Here is a 17,789-nt window from a genome sequence, read left to right as displayed (position 1 = left end):
CTCTGATCTCCGGTCTCTGACCCTGGCCTGCCATTGACCCTGACTCTTGTTTATGGGACCTCGCCTTGTGGTTCCTCCCACTCTTGCCCAGTGGCTCCTGTCCCTGCTGGACAGACTTCAGCCAAGCTGTGACTGCTAGGCCAGACCACCTATACTATGGTCTTTTACAGCATGTACATTTGTGCCAACTCAGAGCATTTGTGTAGGGGTAGGTTTGTGCAGTGTGACGAGGAGTTTGTATGACTTCCAAACAGTCCACACAATTTGTAGAAGCTCAAAACTTTCCCCTTTCTGAGAGTTTGGATTTATTCAATTAAGGAATTTGCAGTGAAGCTAGCCAAGCCCTAGCTCTGGCTTCTCTCCAGGCCGGGCTGCTCCCAGGGTTCCTCTCTGAGCTCAACTCTGCCCACACCCTATGTTCTCTCCTAAAAGTCCAACCCCACCTCCCCTGTATTCGAATGGGTTCAATGAGTTACAAGAATCAGCATCTGCCACGAGGCTTGGGGGTTTCAGGCAAACATTGGCATCCTGATAGAGTGCAGAGATCGAGAGCGAGAGAGTGCGTGCCCACGTGCACGTTCCCGGGTCCACGTGCCGATGAACACACTGCAGTGTGGCTGGTTACTCCATTCCCTACACTTCATATCTGTGCAATAAAGGAAAGCCCTGGAACCAAGGGTCGGGTCAGGTCAAGCACTAAAGCAAACACAGCCGTGGCCAGTCCAGCAGTACAGTGGCTGGGACAGTAACAAACTTTGGTGCAGGCGGATGCTCTCCCTAGGGGATTTCAGGGCAGCCAGGGGTTTCTCTGGGGTCTGTGTGTGTGCAGGTGTCCCGGAGTGGCAAGGCTGAGAGAGAGACAGACCGGGAACAGGCAGTGTCACCAGTGTCCTGCAGTTCCTAAGGCAGTCTTGCTGTGCGGTGGTGTGGGCTGGGGGCTGGGCACCCAGGGTCCCCTCCCGGTCGCAGAGGGTGGGACTTGTTCGGTCTCTCAAGAGCTGCCCCAATCGGCTTTGTGCTGCTTTGTGACAGACCCCCAGCCTCCTCAGGCAGTCAGGGCTCTGGGCTAGACTGCCCTCCATCATCCTCCAGTTCCAAATATCGCTTGCTGCTCCCCCTCCCCCTCTCTATGGGCATCCCGGGGCCCGTGCCTGGCGACCCCTCCCACTCTCACAGGAGGGCTTCGCTTGCCCTCCTGACCCCAGTAAGCCCCTAATGCGCCTCAGCCACCAGCTCCAGCTGCACACAGGCTGGGCTCCTTAGCTTTCCCCTCCCCAGCTCCAGGCTGTTGCTGTCTCTTCGCCATCCCCTCTGCAAAACCCTGGTTCTTCCCCTCTGCTGCTTAACCCCCTGCTGGTGTGTGTGTCTCTTGGCTGTGCCCAGCTCTGCCCTTCCCTGCACCTCCTCCCCCAGTGCACGGCCAGCTGCTTGGGCCTCCTCCCCACCAGGTCTTCAGTTCCTGCCTTTTTCTCCCCTGCATCCTGGCACATCCTGCCCGACTCCCTGCAGCTTCACATTCCTCCTGTGGAGCCAGGCCTTGGGTCCCCGGGGCACTCGGAGCAGGCGAGTCGCTGGGGGTGAGGGGGGGCTGGCCTGTGACGGGAGGAAGTGACTCTGAGCGAGGCAGCGTCAGGGCCAGCGCTCAGCAGGAAGCGTCTGCTGCAGGCTCTGAGATAGAGAAACAAGTGTGGGGAGGAGGCTCGTGGGGAGGAGGCTCCTGGGACGCAGGCAGGCGGCAGCTGTCCTTGGGGGCTCCGTTCGGGCTCCAGAGGGGATGCGTTGGGGCCTGCACCATGGTAAGAGGCAGCTGCCCCTTGTGGCCTTGGATGTGCTGTTGGCGGGCGGGGTGTCCGTCAGCACATGGCCGAGTGGGTGGGGGGTTCCACAGTGACACCTTCCTGCCCGCTGCTGGGGACCCAGTGCAGTGGGGTCCCTCCCGGGCATACAGCGAGGGACCCCAGGGATCTCTCCAGCCTTGGTGTCAGGCGATTTGTGAGTTAGTTGTGGCGGAATTTCAGTGGCTGTGAAAGAGAAGGATACGGAGAGCTCTTGAGAGCGACCCTCGAGCCTCCCCTGTAGCCCCCCGCCCCATTTTAATCCTGGGTTCAGCCCCCGTAAGCCCAAGCCCCTCGATCCTCACTGCAGCCCCCCGGCCCCTCTTAGCTATTCCAGCCGATGGAGCAGAGGCAAAGCCAAGCCGTGTGCTGGCAGGCTCACTGTGCCCTCTGGCCCCTTGCCAGTGTGCATTGCATCCTGGGGCGTGTAGTTTCCACAGGGCATGATGCTGGTGTCGGCACCGTTCTGCATCGGCCGGGCACAGCACCTGGCCCCACTGATCGCTGCCAGAGCCCCGGCCCTACTTCCCTTCTCACTTACCTGTGACCAAGGGAGTAGCGAGTGGCCAGCTGGTGCCAGGAGCTGCGGTGTTGGGGGTCTGTGTGGCACTGGCATGGCACCAGGACAAGGCTGCCTGGTAAGAGAGAGATGAGGGGCTGAGTGAGCTTTGGCAAGGGGGAGGCTCCCCTGGGCCCATTTCAGCTGGACTGAAGGGGTTCCTGATGCCCACCTGTGCCCTGCAGCACAGAAGGGGCTGGACTGAGAGCAAGTCACGTTTGGGGCATGGGGACTGGTACTCCAGGCTTGTCTCCCTGCCTTAGGGACAAGCCTCTTGCTTCAAACCAGGCTTGCCTGCAGGGCCTGGTCCGAGGACAGGTTGGCACAGCAGGCACTGAGTGGGAGGGCCACGGTCTCGCCTGGGCAAGGTGGTGCAGTGCCCGAGAAGGCTGGCACCACGTGAGGTTCCCGCCGCTGAGTGAATTCTCCCCAAGCCACCTCCTCTCTGCTGCTCCCTCCATGTTTGGCTGGGCTCCAAGCAGGCCTGCCTCGGCCCACGGGGAGAGTCCCAGGCCCTCGGCTTCTGCAGCGCTCCTGGTTTCTTGTTCCTCCTCAGAGGCAGGCTGAGCTGGGCCCCAGGGCTCAGGCCTGTTCCTGCTGCCTCGCTTGCGGGAGGGTGGTGCAGAGGCAGAGGGAGCCGAACGCTGGGTTTGGAGCACAGGAAACTGAGCTAAGTGTTCAATACCTCATGCTTTCTAATGGAGCATGTAATGTGCCTGGTGAGCTCATGGCCATAGCCCTGGCACCCTGCCGGCATGGGGCCTCCGGGGTGGGAGGCTGAGCCAGTGCAGCAGTTGAGCAAATGGCTGCTTCAGAAATGGGGCCATGTTTGCCCGTCGTGCTGCCGGGTGCAGGGTGGCCATGTGAGACAGGACTCTGCCGAGGCACTAATCGGGGGCTTGGTGTAGGGGCAGTTGGGGGACCTCCAGGGGCCCAGGTGCAGCAGGGAGCAGTGTGACTCGGGGGAGCGCTCTCCCGCCTTGAGTGCAGATCTCCGTGCTCCGGCGTTGGGCTAGGGGGCTCTGCTGCAGGGAGCAGCAGAGTGGGTGACTGAGCAGGGGTGGGCTGGCTAGTCGGCTGGCTGGGTAGCCCCCATCAGCAGAGGAGCTGAGTGCGTCCCAGTTCAGTAATAACCCAGACTCTGCCCTCCCCACCTGCAGTAGCAGCATGGAAAGTAGCAACAGCTAGAAGACCTGAGTTCTGATTCAGCCTGGAGCTCGGAGTCTCTCCCCTCTTGTGGGAGTGAGTTCCATAGGCCAGGCCCAGCTCCCGGGAAAGTTCTGTCTCCCCCAGTGGGGGACAGTTTCTTTTCTCTGGAGGAAGGTAGGCCCTGGACACAGGGAGCCAGGGCCATTCCCTGGGGCTTTGAGTATCAGGACAGAGACCTTGACCTGGCTCAAGTGGGGAGCTGAAGGAGAGAGCGGGGCATGGGGTGATGTGTCCATGTGTTGCTAAGCGGAATGGTGCTGCATTTTGCCCCAGCTGGAGGTTTTTGAGGGTCTGACTTTGTTCCTAGAGCGAATGAATTGCAGTAATCAGTCCTGGAGGCGGATCTCTGTGGCCAGGTTTGTCAAAGGGCCCCAGGGTGGCCCTGGGGGAAGAGAGCGGGGTCCCAAGGCAGCCCCAGTGGTGGGGAGTGGGGGCCCAAAGGCAGCCTGGAAAGAAGAGCCCCCAGCGCTGCCCCATCGGATTTGTTGCTGGTTTGTGTGTGTGCCCGGTATCTCGGAGGGCTGTGGCCTGGCCCCGATCCTGCAGCTGGGTGAGACTCTGCTGTTATGGAAAGAACCAAAGCGCCCCCCAGCACAGCCCCCTGCAGCCAGCGCTGCCTCAGCACACATCCCTGCTGGGGTTTGCAGAGCACGCTTACACTTTCACTCTCCCTTGCCACGGAAACCACTGAGCCAGGTTGGGCCCTTTCACTCTTACTCCTCACCCTTCCCCCTCCGTCCACTACTCCCCTTGCAGCCTCTCTGCTGTGCGGGGTCTTCCTGGACCCCCTGGCAAATGGCACCCGAGCGCTGTTGCTGAGCAGGGTGGGAGTCCTGGCCCCCAGGCCTGGGAGGATGGCAGGATGGGACATGAGCCTGCTGCACTGCTCCTCCCTGCCTGTGGAGGGCTGCTCACCCCCAAGCCCCAGGAGCAGGAGGCAGAGGGGGGATCAAGGCTGGGGTGGGAGCTCACCTGGTTGGCTTTCACACCATCAGCCTGGTTGCCAGCCCTGCCCTTCTCTCCCCAGCCGGGAGCCCCTGCCATCTCTGTCCTGGGCTGCGTGGCTGGGGGGAAGGGTCGGCCTTGATTGTGTACCCAGCGCGCCTGGGGCTGGTGATCTCCCTCGCCGTTCACCCAGCCCAGGGCTGGACCACAGCTCGTGCTCTCTTCAGGACTCCCGCCTGGACCCGCTTGCCCACCCGGGTTCCCCAGTGCAGAGGGGTTTAAACAATCATTGCGAACTGTTGTCAGATAGTTCCCTGGGTGGCACAGCACTGCTGAGTGAGAGCCACCTGACCATGCTGCCAGGGCAGGCCAGTCCCAGGGCACCTCAGAGGAAATAGGCTGGCTGCTAGCGCATGCAGGGCCAAACTGCAGAGCGGGCCAGGCCCCGCAGCTTGGTAGCCAACAGTGAGGATGCTCCAGAAGGCAGACACCAGTCAGTGCAGCTGGGAGGGGCTGGGAGAGTGATTGAGCAGCTGGCCAGGGTCTGTCTCTCACCTCCCTGTTCCTGTCGCCCATGTGCCGTGTGCCAGCTCTGGCTCTGCCTGACTCACACACACACTTTTTACACTTTCCCCAGTGGAGGCAGCTGGGTAGGGTTGCCAGCGCAGGCCGGCTCCTCTCCAGTATTAATGGGCTATGAATAATGCAGGTGCCCAGCTGCTGGTAGGAATCCGTGTCCCTGGGCCTTCCTTCGCTTTGGGTTTACATGACTAATGAAAAGTACTACAAGAAGCCACAGGCCCTCCCTCCTCCGCCCTGCTGCATGCCGTTCAGCAGAGACCCGCCCCAGCCACGCAGCACCATGTGGGGAAGCCTGATGCTCCCAGGATTTGCCATGTTCTGGCTACTCACCGGCTGGCTTTGGCAGGAGGGTCTATCCTGTTGCTACAGAGCTCTCCTGGGGCCCTGGGAGGTGGCCATGGGGTTACCGGGGGCCATGTGTCTCTGCCCCACACTCAGCACCGAGAGGTTTACCCTGCCCTCTGCGTGGCTCTGTGCCTCAGGCCAGGAGCTCTGGGTGCAGAATGGGCCAGCCTGGCCCTGGGTGGGGGTGGGGGTGAGATGGGAAATGGGATCCCGAAGACAAGAGGGGTGCACTAGGTACAGCTAGACAGTTCTAGTATCAGGCCTCAGCCAGCCTGGGCCCACCTTTGGGGCTTTGCCCACCCCCTCCCCATAGGCACCATGGCGAACAGTGCAGTAGAGATACCCGGCGGGCGGCAGCTCTCAGGGAGGGCCAAGCGTCAGTGTCCAGAAGGAACAGCTCTGGGATCCCATTGCATGGCCTGGCCTGTCACTCTCAGGAGGAGAAGGGGGCCTCTCTTGGTGCCACCCACGTGGGGCAGTGCCTGGTCCCAGCCCTGGTTCCTGGGGGAGGTTCCTGTCGCCCAGGCTGCGGGATTGGGGGATGCGAGGAACCGGCCTGGGTGTCGCCCTGGGGTCTAGCTGGCTCAGCATTAGGTGTCACATTGACGCAGTGCCGTGGATTAACAGCTCACTCGGCAGGCCAGGCCAGGAGCAGAGGGCGCTTTGTGAGGAGCTGGGTGGCTGGATCCGCTCCTGGGCCCGGTGTCAGGAGTGGGGCAGGGGTGGCTGGGCTCAGTGCAAAGGTGTGACTGACTGGGGCTGCGGCAGGGTGTAACTATCCATGCGTGTTGGGACAACAGCGCCCAATCCTACCCTCTAGGCTCCGGAGGGGCAGCAGGGCTGGCTGCATGCTTGGCAGGCTCCCAGCAGGAGAGGGGAAATTGGGAGTAGTTTGGTTTCCCTGTTGTTGAGGGTAGAGGGGTGCAGCTCATCCCTGCAGGCCTGGGGCCCCCTGTGCAAGGGCTGTTTGCCCGCGGCCCACCCTGCTCTGATGGGACAGGTAAGGCAGCCGGCTGTGGGAGCAGAGTGGCAGATTTGCCAGGGCTGCATGGAGATCCCCTCTGGCCTGCGCTGCTGGAGGGAGCTCAGAGTTCATGGGTGCTGGGAGCCTTTCATTAGCCCAGCTGGGCGTACCCTGTGAGCTCAGGTCACTGGCCTGCCTGTCCCATGCTGCACGCGCATACCTGGCTCTGGAGTCCCGTGGTTCAGGGCCAGGCTGAGACCGTGGAGTGCCTGACTGACCAAACTGCCCTTGTCATGATGCTCGTTCTGAGGGAGGGCGGGGAGATGCAAACACAGCCGAGGTGTGTGGGTCAGAGAGGAAGCCAAGATTCAGGCTTGAGCGGCAGCGGGGCTGGTTGTGCCATTCGCCATGCCAGAGAAGGCAGGGCAGGGTGTCGGCAGAGATCAAGAGCTTTGTTGTGGCTGTGTTAAGTTTCAGTGGCAGCTGGACACCCGCGGGAGGACGTTCAAGAGACAGGCTGAGATCTTAGGATAGAGAGAGGGAGACAGGGCTGGAGCAGGCCGTGAATTTGTGAGTCATCAGCTTAAAGATAGGTGTTAAAGCCAAAGCCATGTGGCTGAGAACACCCAGGGTTTGTCTGCGCAGCCCACGGAAGTGAGCTTGTCAGCCTGGGTCAGGCTTGGGCTAGCCGGACGTGGGCTAGTGCTCTCAAAAGAGCTGTGTAGACAGAGCTCTGATGCTACGGCTCAGGCTGGAGCTCAGGCTCTGGAGCCCTGTTTTTAGAGCGCCCGCGTGAGCCCCACAGGGCCAAGTCTCCTGAGGCGGGCTGGGAGGCTTCCTTCTGCATGCTGCGTAGACACACCCCCAGAGACAGTGTAGAGAGAGACGAGGAGGGGGCAAGAATGGAGCCCTGAGGGGACCCACCCCATAAGAGGAGAGTGAAGCAAGACCGCCCCCAGCTGAGACACCGAGGGAGGAGGCCAGGCTCCCGGAAGCCCAGGCATTGCAGGGTACAGAGAAGTGAGCGTGGTCAGTCGTGTTAAAGGCAGCCAGCCATGGCCTGGAGGGGCTGGGGTTGGAGCACTGGCTGTGAAGTTGGTCTCAGAAGAGGTCATTAGAGATCTTTGAGGGGGGGGGTGTCAGTGGAGGCCATGGGGCAGAAGCTAGATTGGAGTGGGGCTGGGATGGAGTTTGAGCAGAGGACTTGAAGCCAGCAGCAGTAGCTGTCTCACACTCAGTGAGCCTGGAGGTGAGGGGCTGGGCCAAGGATGGTTTTTACGATGCGAGAAAACAAGTCACGGGCCTTTTGTGAAGGGAGGAAAAGAATGAGGCAGACTCCAGTGAGTTGGAGGCGTGTGCACAAGGCAGCTGGGGGTGAGGAAGGGCTGGGCATGTGTCTCCAGACAGTGCCTGGAGCCCAAGGGTTTGCTGGTGTCTGACAAAATCTCATCTCGCAAGTGAGATCAATAGCCTGGAATGTGGGGCTTTTCGAGAGGGGTGCAGGGGGCGTAACGGGGTGGGAGTGGGGATTTGATCTTAGCCTGGGCTCAGGAGAGATGCCGGGCAGGGAAATGGGCCCAGCTGGGGGCTGTTTCCTGGGGAAGGGCTGGGAGCTCTGGTGACAGGATGGTGTCCTAGAGGACAGACTGGGCGATCTTGGCCCAGTCGCATGAGGCCTGAGGGGCCTTTTCCAGCTCTTGCTTCTCTGATCCCATTAGCCATTTGAGCAGCTCTCCTTCCAGGTGGGGCTGGGGCCACGTGTAAGGACCAGCAGGGCAGGAAGGAGTGCAGGGTGGGGCACACTATCAGAAGGGTTTCAATGAGCTCTGGGTGTGTGGGTGGGTGTGCGCACCCTCCCACCCCTGCTGGGGTGTCACACAGCCATGTTGCAGTGTGGAGGGTGCTGGTTTATTTACAGACCTGACAGCCTTCACCTGCCCTTCCCCCTGCATCCCAGCAGGTGAATAATTGCTGGGTGCAGTGTCCCAGGCATGGGCTGGGCTGGGCTATACAGTATTTATGAGTCTGGTCTCCCCAAGCCTGACCTTTTCCTGCACATGGGAGTGGACATGGGGAGGGGAACAGGGCCTGCAACTCACTCTGCAGGTGTCCGGTGGTCCCAGGACCCAGATGCTTCAGAATGGGGCAGAGGGCATGCATCCCCACTCTGCCCGCTTCCCTTGACAGGGCCCCCCTCTGCTTATCACTGGAGGCCTCTTGCCTCCGCTCCTATGTGACCAGCTTCAGGCTCGTGTGAGACCTGGATCCCATGGCCAGAAGGGACCATGGTGATCATCTATGTAACAGGCCAGAGACCTGCCCCAGAACCATTCCCAGAGCAGATCTTTTAGAAAAACATCCAGTCTTGGTTGAAACGTGGTCAGTGATGGAAAATCCACCGTGGCCCTTGGTAAATTGTTCCAGTGGATAATTGTTTCTCTCACCATCAAAAATTTACTCCTTATTTTCAGTCTTGAATTTGTCTAGCTTCAGCTACCAGCCTTTGGCTCCTGATAGACATTTCTCTGCTAGATTGAAGAGCCTGTTATCGAATGTTTGTTCCCTGTGTAGGTACTTATAGACTGGGATGAAGACATCCTTTAACCTTCTCTTTGTTAGGCTAAATAGACTGAGATCCTTGAGTCAATCAGTGTAAAGCTCTTTTCTAACCCTTTAATCATTCTTGTGGCTCTTCTCTGACCCCTCACCAATTTATCAACATCCTTCTTGAATTGTGGGCACCAGAACTGGACACAGGATTCCAGCAGTGGTCTCATGGCTCCAAAGGCAGAGGTAAAATAATCCTTCATCCCTATTTGAGATTCCCCTCTTTATGCATCCAAGGATCACATTAGCCCTTTTGGTCACAGCCCACGATTGATGTCCAGATAACAGGTCTATAATTTCCTCGGTCGTCCCATTTATCTTTGTAGTAAGAAAAGAGCCTGAAACATATGGTGACGATAACACTCTTTCCATTCCATTTGTATCTCTGGGGGATGTTAGACAGAAGCTACTAAAGTAAGGCATTTTTTAACCAGCAGGACCAGATTACTTTCATTCAAGAGTTTTAAAAGAGCTGGCTGGGGAGCTCACTGAACTGTTAATGTTGATTTTCAGTAAGTCTTGGAGCACTGGGGAAGTTACAGCCAATGGGGAAGGATATCATGCAGGCCCCAGGAGATGTCTCTGGGGTGCAGTGTGTGTGTATTTGGGGGGTCAATAGTCTATTGACCTGCTGCCTGTAGCTGGGAGCAGTCTGGTCCCCCAAGCTCGGTACAGTGCAGGGGGTTCACTGCTGGGAGAGGGCTGGGCATCTGCCCCATGCAGTGCCTTTAACCCCTGCAGCACTGGGTTCTCTGGCACTCTCAGAGCTGTACAGCACTAGAGGGCACCGACGGGCCCTTTCTGGACCCTCATCCCCCCCAGGGCCAGTGCAAGGAGGTTTCACGCCCTAGGCGAAACTTCCACCTTGCGCCGCCCCCCCCCACCACGGCAGCTCCCCGCCCCCCCCCGCCCTGAGGCGCCCCCCCCGCGGCAGCTCCCCGCCGCCCCCTTCCTCCCCCTCTCCCCCCCCTCGGCCCGGGGAGCCCCCCCTGTGGCAGGTCCCCGCCGCCCCCCCCTCCCCTCAGCCTGGGGAGCCGCGTGCAGCAGCTGCCCGCCCCAGCTCACCTCTGCTCCGCCTCCTCCCTGAGCACACCGCCGCTTCTCCCGCCTCCCAGGCTTGCGGCGCCAATCAGCTGGTTGGCGCGCAAGCCTGGGAGGGAGAGGAGCAGAGCAGGGCGGTGCTCAGGGGAGGAGGCGGAGCAGAGGTGAGCTGGGGCGGGGAGCAGTTCTCCTGTGCGCCCCCACCCCCGTTACTTGCTGCAGTCGGCCCTCCCCACACCCCCCTGCCCCAGCTCACCTCCGCTCCACCGCCGCCCCCAACCACTTGGTGCCCTAGGCGACCGCCTAGTTTGCCTAGTGGTTGTACCGGCGCTGATCCCCCCAGGTGTGGGTCCGGTGCAGTACGTGGGGTTGCGGGGCAGGACTGTGATACATGGTGCCGTGGCCGCCAGGGCTCAGCCCTCCCAGAGGGTAGGTGACTCATGCAGAGTGCCAGTGAACGGGGCACCCCCCTGGAAGGAGGAGCCAGGGGGCAGGTGGACATGCGGTGGAGAGGACTGAGATGTCCCAGTGAGGGCAGGTGCCAGCTCTAGCACAAGGGTGTAGCTGGGAGCTGGACCGAGGGGGCTCTTTGGGGATCATTCGGGGGCCGTATCAGGTGAGGGCACATGGGACATGGATCAAGGGGCACGTTGGGGGCCAGATTGGGGAGCACTGAGGGCAGGTGAGGCTGGGTGACGGTGCTGGCGAAGGTGGCCCGAGGGCCTATGCAGCCGAGAGCTGGGCAGGAGCTGGCCTCTCAGCCTCTCCCGTTCTCTGTCTCTGCAGGTGGAAAGTAGTGAAACATCCAAAGACACTGCCTCAGTCCCAAAGTGCCACGCCCCCTGTCAGGATGCTGGCTCCACGGAGCAGGTGCCCAATGGAGACCTGGAGACAGATGGTGCCCAGTGGAAAGGCCCGGAGGACAGCGACGGGACCCCGAAGGGCGGGCAGCATGGCGAGGACGAGACGGACAGCCTCCCAGACAGTGAGACGGGCCAGGCCCTGGAGAACGGGCGCTGCACCCCGAAGGACAGCCCGGACCCACCGGCCGATGAGGGTGAGCTGGCCCCTTCCGCCCCCCAGAAGAAGAGAGGCAAGAGGAAACTCTTGGAGACAGCTGGGAAAAGTAAGACCTTAGCGTTTAGGGCTCCCGTCTACAGGGCTGGCAGGATCCAGGAGCGTGGGTAACGTGACCTCTGACCTGCCAGTGGTCCTGCTGTCTCCTGCCTGTGCCCCTGTGGTGCCACCATCCAACTGAGGTGCCCTGGGGGAGGGTCTGCTACAGAGACCAGGGCCGGGAGCAGGCTTGAGAGGTACTGCTGGAGTCCTGGGCACCAGAGGGCTGGCTGGGAGCCCAGGGACACAGTACGGGGGTAGGTGGGTGTCGTGGAGAGAGGGTGATAGAGTAAATACCGAACTTCCTTGGGAATGAGCCAAGCCGCCTCATTCCTGCCAAACGACAGCCCCGGGAAGCTGAGTGGGCTAATGGCTGAGACCAGGAGGGGAGCCCCAGCAACTGGGGAGCAGCAGCCAGTACCCCCTGACCTGCCCCCCCAAAGAGCTGTGTGTGTTCCCAGCTTCCCACTGACTGCCCCCACCCCATAGGTTCTGTGCTCCCAGCTGCCTCACTGCTCCTAGAGACACTGACCCAGGAACGGGGGAGACCGAACCATTGGCGGGGTCCCCTCTCCAGCCCGGGGAGAGAGTAGGGATGCCCCGGCACATCCACCCTGGAGAGCGGCTGGGGAGGCACCAGTGCCAGACTGCCAGCTCTGGGTTCCGCCCTCATTGCCCCCTGCCTGGGGAATGGGCTCTGTATTGCTGGGCTGTGGGAGGGGAAGAACCTGCGGGGGTCCCTGCGGGGCTGCCGCGGGTAAACGCTGGGGGCAGCTAAGGGACAGAGCTCTTGTGTGCCCCCTAGGTTTCGTGCTGTACTCAATCATGTCAGTCACTGCTAATCTGGTTACTGCCCTTGGCCACAGCTCTGAGATCCCAGTCACTGTCTGGTGGCCTGCAGGGAATGGGGGAGAGGCAGGCAGCCATCTTCTCTTGTCCCCTGTTCCCGAAGGCAGGCAAGCACGCTCCTGGGTTTTGAGAAGGGCTCCCAGGGTGCTGCACAGAGAGACCGGCTCCGACGCTTTGCTGGGCCCACTATCTGGGGGCACAGAAAAGCCAGCTGCAGCACCCTGAGTGTGGGGTCAGTTCTACACCAGCCCCGACCCAGCGTCCTTTGTGTCGCCTAAGAGATTCTAGGAAGTACGCTCTGTGGCCCCACGGGGCCATATGCCAGCAGAAAATCGCCACAGTCCAGTAGCATCTCCCTTCCTGCCCCTGGCCTGCCTTCTACAACGGAGGAGCTGTCTCTGCCAGCTGGGAACTCCACTATGCCAGAGGAAATGCCCACTTGGAAAGATCTCGCTGCTTTCTGCCCCCTATGCCCAGCCACAACAGTGCCAAGCGCTGGATAGAGAGCCTGGCCCTCACCAGGAGACAGACAGTCCCACGCACACGTCAGACACACGCAGTGCAGTTCAGTGAGGCTCATTGGCATGAGCAGCTCTACGGGTGCTGCCAGAGTGTAACGGGGACAGAACCCTGGAGCACAGGCTGCCCTGGGGCTGGACGTTAACCCCTGCAGCCATTCCCTTATTGCTGTCTGGTCCTGACCCCTCCATGCCGTCTCCGCCCCCTCTCCCCTCCGGGAACGGTTTTCCTGCTTGCTTTTCATAGCAGAGCCTTTGCTCATTTCTGGCCACAGGAGGGAGTCTCTTTCTCCCCCTGCCCTGGGTTTGGAGCTCGCCCTGGGCCTGAGCCGTCTGTCACTTATGTTGGTGTAAGTCAGATGTAAGTCCTGGAGGGGGAATTTGGTGCAGACAAGAGAAGACTCAGGCCTTCTACTGTGCTGGCTGCAGTTCCCTCCTCTTGGGTTGGACACTGCTTTGCGTCAGTTTCCACCTCCAGCTCATGGTCCCTGACTGTGTTTGATGAGCACTGGCCTTAGCTTTGCACGTTCCACGCGGTGAGGTCTGGGGGCACTTGCAGGGCTGGGGCACTGCAGCTGAGTGCGGTGTTGGTACGTTCTCTCAGAGCCCGGGCTGGCGTGCTGGGCACCTTTTGGTGGATGGAGTGGATGGTGCCAGCTTTCCTCAGGCGGAACGGACCCAGTTCTGCTTTGCTGCCCCTGAGGCTTGCTGTGATTGGCTGGTGAAGTGAGGCCCAGATGTGGGTGCCAGGCAGTCGAATGGGTGGGGCTGGACTGTTGGGGGTTGTGTCTAGCCCGTGGTTTCTCTGTGGGAGAGAGGCCCGTAAAGCTTTTTCTTGCAGTGCTCTCAGAGCCTGTCTGCAGTTCCCTGCCGCTCAGGTGTCGGAGTCGGGCTGTGCTCAATCACCGGTCTGCAATAAGGCCCATGTAGCACTGCAGGGTTCTAGGAGGGGCCAGTTCCTATAGAGGCCAGCTTGTCACACACACAGGCTTCCTGCCCCATGAGCCAAGAAAGCTCCTGCACTCATTAGGCAAGTTTGTCTGCAGAGGCATCAGGAGTGAGAGGAAGGTCAAGATGTGCCCCCAGTAGCCCACTGCCTGCCCTCTCCCCGAGCACTAGCCACGGCTCTGCCTTCTGTGGCTTGTGTTCCCCAGGCAGCTCCTAAACCCCTTAGGAGACAGCCAGCTCCCAGTGGTAAGGCCCTTTCCCTCTCTGCCCACGGGGATGTCTTAGCTGCGAGATGGGTCATACTGGGCTTCCTGCTGGGAGAGTGCCCGGCTCCTCTCCTCGTGGGCCCTGCTGGTTGGGCTGGGATGTCTGAGATTGCCCTGGCCTAGCCTGGTGCACTATGACATGGCTTTATGGCCAAAGGGGTAGGGAGTCAGCAGTGTGGGCAGAGCTGCGCTGAGCTGGGCTCCCAGCGGCTGCCCTGTGAGATTGCTGCATTCGTGCTAGTTCTCACTAATCATTATCCCGGTTATTTATGCTCCCTGGCAGAGCTGGAGCAGGAACTGCCATGGTAACTCACAGTGCGTTAATTACCAGCCCTGGCCCAGCTAGCCTGGATCCTGCCTCTGGCTGTTCCCAGATCCCCAAGCCAGTAGGGACCACAGTGATCAACTGGCCTGACCTCCTGCATAGCACCAGCCAGACACCTGCCCCACAGTAGTTACCCAGAGAAGATCCATTAGAAAAACAGCCAGTCGGGATGTAGAATGTCCAGGGATGGAGCATCCCCCATGGCCCTGGGGAAATTGTTTCAGTGGTTAAGGGGTGTCAGAGGAGGGTGTTCCCCTTGCTGGGCAGTACTTGCTTTGCAGGGCATGGTGTGGTAGAGGTGCCAGGCCTGTAGTTAGGGCTCCCTTCTCCCAGCTCTGGGTGGGAGTTGTGGCTTTTATGACGAGCCTGCGCAGAGCTCCGTGTGGGGCTGATGGGGGACTAGAAACCTCTTGTCAGACTGCTGCCTGAGCCCTAGCGAATCGTTGCCTTCCCTGGCCTAGTAGGGGGTGCTGTTAACCCAGCCAGGGGCTCCCTGCTCCTGGTACTCATGGCCAGGGATCCTAGAAATCTGTTTGCTGCGGAAAAATGCAGAATTTGCATTTTTACAGCGAATCTTTGGTTTTTACATTTTGTGAAAAAATAAAACCCTAAACAGTGGAACCCCGATTATCCAATCTCATGGGGACCGGGGCCAGATTGCATCACCAGAAATTCGGGTAATCAGGAGAGCTTTCTATCCCTTATTTTCAGATGTGGTGGGGCTCAGGCAGACAGCCCTACATGGCTGGGACTGACCACCCCAGCCCCTGCTGCTGTCAGGCTCGGGCAGCTGGGGGTTCAGTTAATATGGAGAACCAGATAGCGGAATACAGACATCGAAGTATTTGGTGTGTGTAAGAAATACAAATAGCAATGCTATCAATTGTATTTTATTATAATGAGTGATGGCAGTGCTGGTAGGCTTTGAACATTGTGCTCAGCTGGCACCTGTGTATATTGCGGCTAGGGAAGCTGACATTCAGCATTTCATTTTCATTGTGGAAAAACGCCAATTTTTGTTGTTTTTATCAGAGAATTTTGGGTTTTATCATGGAAAACGGGGATCCCTACTCATGGTTCTCCCTGACCTGGAATGCAGTAGCAGGTGTGGCTCAAGGACAGTCCCACGCAGACCTCAGCCAGAGGGGGCTCCATGGCTTGGGGGGAAGAGTGGAGGACCCCCAGGGGGGTGTAGAAACCAGGATCCCTCAGGAGTCAGCCCCAGTGCTCTGCAGGGGCAGGAATAGCCAGAATTGCCGTTTCCTCACCAGCAGCCAGGCCTTGGAATTGGACCAAGGGACTTTTTGGGATCTGTAAATAAGCTCAGTCCTGGCAGGACAGAGAGACAGGCTGCTGCACCCATGGCACAATGCCCCCACACGGCGGGGGATGGGGGGCAACTGCACCTGAATAATCCGGGGGGGGGCAGCGTGAGGCAGGCTGGGGGCCCGTTGTGTTGGGCACTGCACAGACACATGGGGGCACAGTGCCTGCCCCAGGAGCTTGGGGCTGGGTCATGGAGCTGGCTATGACATGCAAGCGAAGGAGGTCAGGCAGCACTCGGTGCTCCAGTGACCATGGGGATGGAGGCAGGGAGAGCAGGCCCTGGGTCTGGAGCACAGCTCTGGTCCCTGGGTCCAGGGGTGTAGCGGCTAGACGCCTGAGGTGCTAGAGATTTCCATAGCCTCTCCCTCACCAGTGCTTCCCCTGCAGAGGTGGGGAGGGGGCAGCCAAGGCTTTCATGGAGCCACATGTCAGGTTGTAGCCTTGGGAGCCCTCAAACCCTGGTGGTGTGAGCTGCTGTGCTCGGGGGGGGGGAGGGGAGTGGGGCAATAGGCAAGGCCCACCCCCCAGCCTGCCCTCCTTGTGCTGCTGGCTGGTCAGGGGATGCCTTGTGCCTGTTCCTAGCCCATGTCACTGGGCAGACTCCTCCCTGCTTCCCTTCCCTTCCATGGCTTGTTAACCGCTCTAGCAGGATCTGCGCCTTAATTAGGCTGGGAGCTGCCTGTGCCAGCCCTGTGGGGCCCTGTTCTGGTCTGGGCCTCGGGCACAGCTGCAGTAAGGGTTACAGTCACAGCAGCGCTGCCCAGCTGCTTAGGGAAGGAAGGAAAATCCTGTCTCGTGTGGCAGCTGCAGGGAGAGTCTTTAATGAAACAGATGGCATCAGCCCCGTTGGACTTGGGCCTTTTCTCTTGGGGAAGAAGTTTACCAGCCCCAAGCGGGCCAGCCCTCAGTTCTGGTCTCAGTTGAAGGCCAGGACCTCTAGCCACACAGTGCTCCTTACTGCCACCCTGGGGTCAATATTGACTTGCAGGGAAGAGTGGCTTTTCCTGACCTCCCATCCATGTCTGACTGAGCTCCCCTGCCATCCCCCTGTTCGCAGGGCCTCAGCTGTGACGGAAAACAGACGTTCCCCCATTGACTTGTTAGCCAGAGAGAGCAGCCCTAGGAAAGCTGTTTCTTCCGCAGGATTTCTGAGCAGAGTGTTCTAGTTACTGCAGAGAGAGGCAGCTGGGTGGGGCGAGTTCTCTTGGCAAGCTGGCCTCAGCCAGGCGCTCCCAGGCCAGGCAGCGCAACACCCGGAAACATCTCTAACGCGGGACTCTCTCCAGCAGTGCCAGTTCCCCAGCCACCTCCTGTGCACCTCAGGGCTTAGGTGTAACTCCAGGCTCCAGCTGATGCTCACAGGGACATTTCCCTCCCCTCGCTGGTTCTCAGCCTGCCAGTGAAGCTTCTCCGAGCTTTGATCCGCAGGGTTCTGCGGGGTGACACACAGCCTCCAGGCTGTAGCTGGCCTGGGCAGAAGGGGGTAGCACAGACCCTCACCCACACTGGGACATTAGCAGCCTGCAGCTTGAACTGCCTTGAGCTGTGACCACTCAGTGGGTTTGGTGTCACCCACACTCTAGCCTAGACCCAGCAGCATCTTCTCGGTCACTCTCCAAGGTTGGCGCCGGTAGATCACTCCCTTCTCCTGAGATGCTCACCATGGCCTGTGGGCACCAGGGAGGGTTTGCAGGGGCTGACCCATGCTGCTTGGCTCTGCCCGTTTTGCGTGTCTGTGTAAACGTCCTTTGCTTAACTTTGCAAGGACAGTTTCTAGGAAAAGGCAGGGGACCCTGTGATCCTGGCCAGGCCAGAAACCAACAATGACGGGGATATTCAAACCAGACACCCCAAAGGTCTGCCCAGCCAAGGGCCACTCTGGCAGCTTCCAGGCGTCTGAGGGCTGCACCTGACTGGTATGAACCAGAGTGGACCGCAGATGTCTTCATTTCAGTATGGAAGTGCAGCCTCCCTGAGACCGCAGGTCCCAGCATGCAGTTCTGCATCTTGAGTGGACCGGCTTGGCTGAGATACAGCATTCCCTGCTGGGAGCTGTAGTCTGTGTGGGCCTTTGCCCTGCACTGGACATGAGAGTGGCTGTGGGCCATGTCGGGCTGCCCCTTGTTCCCTCGGGACCCCCTTTTGGGTGCTGGGGAAGTCCTGCTCCTTGTGGGTTTGTGGCCCAGGTATGCTGCCTCCCTGCTGTGGCCGGGGTGTTCCTTGGTTCATTGGCATCCTGGGGCCCCCCTCCCTGCAGTGCAGGGATCTTGCCCAGACAGGGAGGACTTCTGGAGCACTGCCTCGTCACACCGTCCCGTGCTTGGTCCCTCGGGCGGTGTGTGGCAGTAGAGCGG

The 17,789-nt window shown here is 59.9% G+C and overlaps 1 protein-coding gene across 5 annotated transcripts in view; it reads left to right on the top strand.

Annotated features, from left to right (window-relative positions):
* The window catches only part of DNMT3A (DNA methyltransferase 3 alpha), a 231,598-nt gene that overhangs the window by 74,338 nt on the left and 139,471 nt on the right, over nucleotides 1-17,789 (top strand). For 3 of the 5 annotated variants that reach the window (XM_074947294.1, XM_074947293.1, XM_074947292.1), the window contains exon 3: nucleotides 10,874-11,213. In XM_074947294.1, coding sequence (XP_074803395.1) covers nucleotides 10,874-11,213 — 340 coding nt within the window. The remainder of the gene's footprint in view (nucleotides 1-10,873; nucleotides 11,214-17,789) is intronic. The other 2 variants (XM_074947296.1, XM_074947295.1) reach the window with 1 other exon arrangement.

The sequence above is a fragment of the Natator depressus genome, chromosome 3 (genome assembly GCF_965152275.1).
Source record: "Natator depressus isolate rNatDep1 chromosome 3, rNatDep2.hap1, whole genome shotgun sequence".
Lineage (NCBI taxonomy): Eukaryota > Metazoa > Chordata > Testudines > Cheloniidae > Natator > Natator depressus.
This window is presented reverse-complemented; position numbering and strand designations above follow the sequence as displayed.